The sequence below is a fragment of the Lithobates pipiens genome, unplaced genomic scaffold (genome assembly GCF_037356315.1).
Source record: "Lithobates pipiens isolate NorthernLeopardFrog02 unplaced genomic scaffold, aLitPip1_a1.2 Scaffold_19, whole genome shotgun sequence".
Taxonomy (NCBI): Eukaryota; Metazoa; Chordata; class Amphibia; order Anura; family Ranidae; genus Lithobates; species Lithobates pipiens.
In genome coordinates this window covers 90,425,986-90,434,763 of record NW_027507764.1, presented here as the reverse complement: position 1 = coordinate 90,434,763, position 8,778 = coordinate 90,425,986, and the positions used below count along the sequence as shown (strand labels likewise).

The window sequence follows — 8,778 nt, the reverse complement described above, 5'->3', positions numbered from 1 at the left end:
TTACATTATCGTATTCACTCCCCCCTTACATCAGTGACCCCCCCCCCCCCCCGACTGGCCTGGCGGTGCTTTCACTGACCTCCTCTCAGGTGCACTGTGCAGGGCTAAGTCAGTCGGCTCCAGCTTGGTGGCTCTGGTTTTATCCTATAGTCTCCTGTCCACAGTCCAGAGAAGTCTGACTTCTCCCATGACCTCCATCCCGGCGGTGCTCCCACTCTTGACTCCTCTCCAGACTCCCTCAGAGACTGCGGACATGCTACAGGTGATGGTCAGAGACTGCAGACTTGATGCAAGAGCTCAATGCAGCCTCACCAGTGCCCATCAAAAGCAGCCTCACTGTGCCCACCAATGCAGCCTCATTGTGCCCACAAAATGCAGCCTCACTGTGCCCACAAAATGCAGCCTCACTGTGCCCACAAAATGCAGCCTCACTGTGCCCACCAAATGCAGCCTCACTGTGCCCACCAAATGCAGCCTCACTGTGCCCATCAAATGCAGCTTTACTGTGCCGTGAATGCAGTCTCACTGTGCCCACCATTGCAGCCCCTCCTGTGCCCCATGTCCCAGTCTGCAGTCCCTGTCTGTGGGAAGGTGTGTTGTTGATGCTTGGTATGGTACCTTGCATGCCAGCAGGATATCCATGACGGCCAGCAGCAGGCAGGGTCTGTTCTCGTTTTGGATGGAGACGGTGCTCCTTCCAGAGGATCTGTCTGCTGTGAGATGGAGTGGTCCCTGGCCACCTGCACCTTCAGCCGTCCTCATTTTCCGCCCCCAGTCAGCCTGCCCTCTGGTCCTGGGGAAGTGGAGAGCACTGGGTGGGAGTTGGAGAGAAGGGGGAGCAAAGGGTACTGGAGGGGTTGGAGAACACATGGGTGGGGGCAAAGAGCGAGGGGGAGTGGAGATCACAGGGGGGGGAGCGATGGGGGGAACTTGAGAGCACTGGAGTAGAGGGGTAGAGAGGGGTAGAGAGCAGGGGTAGAGAGCATGGTAGGCTCAGAGCACTGGGGGGGGCTAAGAGTGTGGGGTGGTGAAGAGCACTGGGGGGGCAGAAAAACAGGGGTGGAGAGAAATGGGGGGGAGCTTGAGATTACCAGTGGGGGCCAGAAAGAACAGGGGTGGAAAGCACAGGGGACTGGAGAGCACTATGGGGGGTGGAGAGCATATGGGTGGGGGCAACATGCAGGGGAAGTGGAGAGTACAGGGGTGGAGAGTGCTGGGGGGAGTCAAAAAGAACAGGGGTGGAGAGCACGGAGGGTAGAGAGCACTGGGGGGGCTGGAGAGCACCAGGGGGGCAGAAAGAACAGAGGTGGGGAGAATGGGGGGCTGGAGAGCACTGGGGTGGGGGCTGGAGAGTGATGGGGAGAGCTGAAGAGCACTGGGGGGGGAACAGGGGGGAGAGCACTGGGGGGAGTGGAGAGCATTGGGGGGGAAAGAACAGGGGGGGAGAGCACTGGGGGAGTGGAGGGCACTGGGGGGGGGACGGGGGGAGAGCACTGGGGGGGGGGGGAGAGCACTGGAGGGAGTGGAGAGCACTGGGGGGAAGGACAGGGGGAGAGCACTGGGGGGAGAACAGGGGGGAGAGCATTGGGGAGGAAAATGGGGGAGAGCACTGGGGAGGAGAATGGGGGAGAGGACTGGGGGGAGTGGAGAGCACTGTGGTGGGGGGAGAACAGGGGGGAGTACTGGGTGGAGTGGAGAGCACTGGGGGGAACAGGGGGGGAGAGCACTGGGATGGTGGCTAGAGAAGGATGGGGAGAGCTGGAGAGCAGGGGGGGGCAGCAAGAACAGGGGAGGAGAAAACTGTGGGGGGGGCAGGAGAGGGTGGTGGAGGAGAGCACTGGGGGGGAACAAGGGAGAGAGCACTGGGGGAGAGGAGAGCAGGGGGGAGAGCACTGGGGGGAGAACAGGGGGGAAGCACTGGGGGGAGAACAGGGGGGGAAGCACTGGGGGGAGAACAGGGGGGGAAAGCACTGGGGGGAGAACAGAGGGGGAAAGCACTGGGGGGTGAACAGGGGGGAGTGGAGACCACTGGGATGGTGGCTAGAGAAGGATGGGGAGAGCAGGGGGGCAGCAAGAACAGGGGAGGAGAGAACTGTGGGGGGGCAGGAGAGTGTGGTGGTGGAGGAGAGTACGGGGGGGCAGGAGAGTGTGGTGGTGGAGGAGAGCACTGGAGGGGGTGGCAGGAGAGTGTGGTGGTGGAGAGCACTGGGGAGGGGGGCAGGAGAGTTTGGTGGTGGAGGAGAGCACTGGGAAGAGGGGCAGGAAAGTTTGGTGGTGGAGGAGAGCACTGGGAAGAGGGGCAGGAGAGTGTGGTGGTGGAGGAGAGCACTGGAGGGGACAGGAGGGTGTGGTGGTGGAGGAAAGCACTGGGGGGGGCAGGAGAGTGTGGTGGTGGAGGAGAGCACTGGGGGGGGCAGGAGAGTGTGGTGGTGGAGGAGAGCACGGGGGGGGGGCAGGAGAGTGTGGTGGTGGAGGAGAGCACTGGGGGGGGCAGGAGAGTGTGGTGGTGGAGGAGAGCACTGCAAGGGGGCAGGAGAGTATGGTGGTGGAGGAGAGCACTGGGGGGGGGCAGGAGAGTGTGGTGGTGGAGAAGAGCACTGGGGGGGGGCAGGAGAGCACTGGGGGGGAGGAGCGTGTGGTGGTGGAGGAGAGCACTGGGGGGGCAGGAGAGTGTGGTGGTAGAGGAAAACGGGGGGGGCAGGAGAGTGTGGTGGTGGAGGAGAGCACTGGGGGGGCAGGAGAGTGTGGTGGTGGAGAGCACTGGGGAGGGGGGCAGGAGAGTGTGGTGGTGTAGGAGAGCACTGGGGGGGCAGGAGAGTGTGGGGGTGGAGGAGAGCACTGGGGGGCAGGAGAGTGTGGTGGTGGAGGAGAGCACTGGGGGGGCAGGAGAGTGTGGTGGTGGAGGAGAGCACTGGGGGGGCAGGAGAGTGTGGTGGTGGAGGAGAGCACTGGGGGGGGCAGGAGAGTGTGGTGGTGGAGGAGAGCACTGGGGAGGCAGGAGAGTGTGGTGGTGGAGGAGAGCACTGGGGGGGGGGGGCAGGAGAGTGTGGTGGTGGTGGAGGAGAGCACTGGGGGGGGCAGGAGAGTGTGGTGGTGGAGAAGAGCACTGGGGGGGGCAGGAGAGTGTGGTGGTGGAGGAGAGCACTGGGGGGGGCAGGAGCGTGTGGTGGTGGAGGAGAGCACTGCAGCCCCCCTCCCCCTCGATCCTCCTATCCAGGCACTTTGGCACACAGGGCAGGCTGTACAGATGGGCATCTCCTCCTCTGGATCACAGCGCTGGATGGCTCTGTGTTCGGCGGACGCTCTGTAACACGGTCCCGCCCCCCCAGACCGCCTCATGTGATAGGCGGAACGTTGATTCTTTCTACTATCACATGAGCTGGTCTGGGGGGCGGGACTGTGTTACAGAGCGGCCGCCGAACACAGAGCCAGCCAGCTCTGTGATCCAGAGGAGAGAGCGGAGGATGCAGCCGCTGGCGGACTCAGTAAAAAAAAATGCAGCATGCCGGCGGCTGCAACACCTTGGGGATTCCAGGGGGGGCACTTGCTGTGGACGCCCATGTTGACAGCTCAGCAAAATACTTTTGTGAAGCAGAAGCAGCTAAATATTTCATCACTGAGAGCAAGTTTTCAGGTTGCCAAGCTAATAGCGCGCACTGGCAGACCATTCGTGGAGGGAGAATTTGTTAAAGAATGCCTTCTTTCTGTTGCCAAAGAGATGTGTCCAGAGAAGGCCCGTTTATTTAGTACAGTGAGTCTTTCAGGACCTACAATTACACGGAGGATTGAAGAAATGGGAGACAATCTGTATCAGCATTTGCAAAACCTGACAAAAAAACTTTCCTATTTTTCCTTGGCACTTGACGAAAGCAATGATGTTCATGATTCTGCACAACTTTTAATTTTTATTCGTGGGACGAATGACAATTTCGAAGTCACAGAAGAGCTTGCTGCACTGCAAAGCATCAAAGGAACAACTACAGGAGAGGATATCTATGAAAAGGTTTGCCAAACTGTGAATGGTTTGGAGCTGGACTGGGCTAAACTAGCCAGTGTGACAACTGATGGTGCTCCTAGCATGGTGGGGTCTAAGAAAGGAGTAATTGCTCGCATTAACCAAGAGATGGACAAACATAATTATTCTCATCCAATAGCCATACACTGCCTCATCCACCAACAAGCGCTGTGTAGTAAATCACTGAAGTTTGACTCTATTATGACAATTGTGGTATCTTGTGTTAACTTCATTAGAGCTCATGCACTAAACCACAGACAATTTCAGGAATTTCTGTCTGAGCTAAATGCTGACTATGGAGATGTTCTGTACCACACAGAAGTCTGTTGGCTGAGTCGAGGGAGAGTTTTGAAACGTTTCTATAGCCTCATACACACGGTCGGACTTTGCACAAACTTTTCCGTGGACTTTTGTACAAAGGGCGTGGTCCACAAGTTTGTATTGCATACACACGGTCGGACTTTTTGACAACAAACACGAACGTAATGACGTCACAACGTACTGACGCCGCTTCAAAAGAGGACGTTCAATGACTCCAGCGCCACCTTTGGTCAACTTCTGTATTGTAGTCTGATCTTTTGCATTGGTTCTGAGCATGCGTGTTTGTACCTTGTACAAAAGTCCGATGCTTTTGCATACACACGGTCGGACTTTGCTCCATCGGACTTTTGTTGCCAGAAAGTTTGTCCGTTCGCACAGCCAACAAAAGTCCGATGAAAACAGAAAAAGTTTGTCCGATGGAGCGTACACACAGTCGGATGTTGCTCCAAAACAGCTAATTTGCATGTTTGTTGTCAAAAAGTCCGACCGTGTGTACGGGCCTTATGACTTACTTCCACAGATTACAGCTTTTCTTCTTTCAAAAAACAAAGAAGTACCAGAGCTCAAAGATGCAGAATGGAAATGGCACCTTGTCTTTCTAACAGATGTAACAGAGCTACTCAACAGTTTCAATGTGCAACTTCAAGGAAAAGGGAAGCTCATCTGTGATATGCAATCACATGTCAAAGCATTTGAAGTAAAATTAGGCCTCCTCATCAAACAAGTGAAGGAGGAAAACTTCTGCCATCTACCCACAACTCAAAATCTGTTAGCGGAAAAACCATTGGTTGCATTCCCAAACAAAACATGTGTGGATTCACTAGAAAAATTGCAAAAGGAGTTCGAATTTAGATTTAAAGAGCTTCATCTCCATGAACAGGACATACAGCTTTTCCGTAACCCATTTTCTATTGACATTGAAAATGTGGATACAATTTACCAAATGGAACTGGCTGAACTGCAGAATTGTGACTCTCTGAAAGACGCATTCAAGTCAAGCAGCCTTCATAGTTTCTATGCACCTCTCCCCTCTGAGACATATCCTCATCTCAGGAACCATGCACTCAAAATGGCAACCATCTTTGGCAGCACTTATGTCTGTGAACAGACTTTTTCCAGAATGAAACATCTGAAATCTCCAACCAGATCTAGACTAACGGATGAACACTTGCATCACTTGTTACGAGTAGCAGTTACAAATATGGAACCGTACGTTGACCATCTCATTAGCCAAAAGCAGGCCCATAGTTCCCATTGAAATACTGGTAAGTTTGTTGATTTAACTTTACTTGTTCTTCATTTTAAATATTGTATTTATTCCCGTTTTGCTTCTTCACTTCAAAATAAGATATATGCAGTGTGCATAGGTATTTGTTCATAGGTTTTATTTTAACTATAGTCCGGCCTTCCAACGGTCTGAGGGACCGTGAACTGGCCCCCTGTTTAAAAAGTTTGAGGACCCCTGCTCTACGTAGTTTAAGCTTCTTAGCTTCTAATTTTAATGAGTGGCTACGAGTCTTGTTAAACTCCCTTCTTCGGAAAAGTTTTATCCCTATTGTGGGGTCACCAGTATGGTATTTGTATATTGAAATCATATGCCCTCTCATATCCCCTGTTCTCCAGAGAGAATAAGTTCAGTGCTTGCAACCTTTCCTCATAACTAATATCCCCCAGACCCTTTATTAGCTTTGTTGCCCTTCTTTGTACTCGCTCCATTTCCAGTACATCCTTCCTGAGGACTGGTGCCCAGAGCTGGACAGCATATTCTAGGTGCAGCCTGACCAGAGTCCTGTAGAGCGGGAGAGTTACTATTTCATCTCTGGAATTAATACCCTTTTTAATGCATGCCAATATTCTGTTTTCTTTGTTAGCAGCAGCTTGGCATTGCATGCCATTGCTAAGCCTATCATCTACTAGAACCCCCAGGTCCTTTTCCATCTTAGATTCCCCCAGAGGTGCTCCCCTCATTGTGTAGATCGTATTCATACCACCCAAATGCATTATTTTAAATTTTTCTACATTGAACCTCATTTACCATGTAGTTGCGAACCCCATTAATTTGTTCTACATCCTGCAAAGAAGTTATTGCCCTGCTTAGCTTAGTATTGTCCACAAATACAGATATTGAACTGTTTACCCCATCCTCCAGGTCGTTTATGAACAAATTAAACAGGATTTGTCCCAGCACAGAACCCCCACTACTCACCCCTGACCATTCCGAGTACTCCCCATTTATCACCACCCTCTGAACTTGCCCTTGTAGTCAGTTTTCAATCCATGTACACACCCTATGGTCCATGCCAACGGACCTTATTTTGTACAGTAAACGTTTATGGGGAACTGTGTCAAATGCTTTTGCAAAATACAGATACACCACGTCTACAGGCCTTCCTTTATCTAGATGGCAACTCGCCTCCTCATAGAAGGTTAATAGATTGGTTTGGTAAGAACGATTCTTCATGAATCCATGCTAATTACTGCTAATGATACTGTTCTCATTATTAAAATCTTGTATATAGTCCCTTATCATCCCCTCCAAGAATTTACATACTATTGATGTTAGGCTAACTAGTCTGTAATTCCCAGGGATGCATTTTGGGCCCTTTTTAAATATTGGTGCTACATTGGCTTTTCTCCAATCAGCTGGTATCATTCTAGTTAGTAGACTTTCAGTAAAAATTAGAAACAATGGTCTGGCAATTACTTGACTGAGTTTCTTAAGTACCCTCTGGTGCAAGCCATGCTGATAGCATTCATAACTGTCTGACAGTAGTACCTTTAATAAGTTAATAAGTTAATAAGAGCACATTAAATAATAACTTACCGTATATACTCGAGTATAAGCCGAGATTTTCAGCCTCTTTTTTGAGGCTGAAAGTGCCCCCCTCGGCTTATACTCGAGTCATCGCTGTCTGCCCGCTCGATCAGCGTGTCGAGCAGACAGACAGCGGCCATTCTGATTCAAAAGCCGCGCCTCCGGCTCCCCCTTCGCCTGTGATAGGCGGAACACTGAATTTCCCAGCAGCCTGTGTTCCGCCTATCACGGACTTCGTATCATCCTCGTACTACGGACGAGGATGATACGACGTCTGTGATAGGCGGAACACAGGCTGCTGGGAAATTCAGTGTTCCGCCTATCACAGGCGAAGGCGGCGGCGCAGCTTTTGAATTTTACAATGGCCGCCGACGAACGAAGAGGGCACGGGACGGAGGCAAGGCACAGGACGGCACGGCACGGGACGGGACGGGACCGGAGGCAAGGCATGGCGGCGAGGCACGGCGGCGAGGCACGGCGGCGAGGCACGGCGGCGAGGCACGGAGGCAAGGAGGCTCGGCACGGGACGGAGGCTCGGGACAAAGGCTCAGGACACAGGTAGGCTGGACACACACACACACACACACACACACACACACACACACACACACACACACACACACACACACACACACACACACACACACACACACACGGATACACACACACACAGGGATGGATGGATGGATGGAGACACACACACACAGGGATGGATGGACGGACACACAGGGATGGACGGACACACAGGGATGGACGGACACACAGGGATGGACGGACACACACACAGGGATGGACAGGCATGTCTTACCCTCGGCTTATACACGAGTCAATAAGTTTGCCAGTTTTTTTGGGGGTAAATTGGGGGCCTCGGCTTATATTCGGGTCGGCCTATACTCGAGTATATACGGTAGTTCCTTTAGACCCTTCATGCAAACCAGTCCTAATTTTGCAGTTCTGGTGTGTGCCTGTTATTTTACTGTCCACTTTGACTACAAACATTTTCACATTTTGTGGTGTTTCTGAATTTTACTGGAAGATAAAAAAAATATATAAAAAATTGAATTTGTTCTATTAAGCTGTCAGTTGCTTTTACAATTACAACATGCCAATTACAATTACAACATGCCAGTGAGGAAAAGTTTCCCAATATATTTAATTTATTTAAAGCTATCTACCCATTTATGAGCAATGAAGAATATCTGGGCTGGGGATGTTTATATATATATATATATATATACATACATATATACATATATTCTTGGACAAAATATTTTTTTGTCATGCTGATCTTCTTGTCAGGGATACAAGAGACAAAGTGCTAAAGGTTAAAAAAAGGGTGTTACAGTAACCAAACTCCCCTGTTTCAAAATGATCACGTGATCACATTTATTCTTCTTTGGGAAGAGGCAATGGAGGAAGATATGATAACCATCAATAAGTTCATAAATGGTCCATGTAGTAAACTTAGTGTATCGCCGACTCCTGAAGAGCACGCGATATGTGTTTTTCAAATTTAAGGTTACACCTGAACTGCAGTTTGGTTTAGGTAAAATTGTCTAAATTTGGACCTCAGCATCAGTCTGACTGGACTATGGGATGTTCAGCCTGGCCACAGGGGGCACTGTCT

The 8,778-nt window shown here is 51.2% G+C and overlaps 1 protein-coding gene across 1 annotated transcript; it reads left to right on the top strand.

Moving 5' to 3' along the window:
• The first annotated feature begins 3,559 nt into the window (after positions 1 to 3,559).
• Positions 3,560 to 5,594, top strand: LOC143998021 (general transcription factor II-I repeat domain-containing protein 2-like). The gene is made up of 2 exons (XM_077493808.1): positions 3,560 to 4,336; positions 4,857 to 5,594. Exons 1-2 carry the CDS (start codon positions 3,560 to 3,562, stop codon positions 5,592 to 5,594), a joined length of 1,515 nt encoding a protein of 504 aa, XP_077349934.1.
• The last annotated feature ends 3,184 nt before the right edge of the window (positions 5,595 to 8,778 follow it).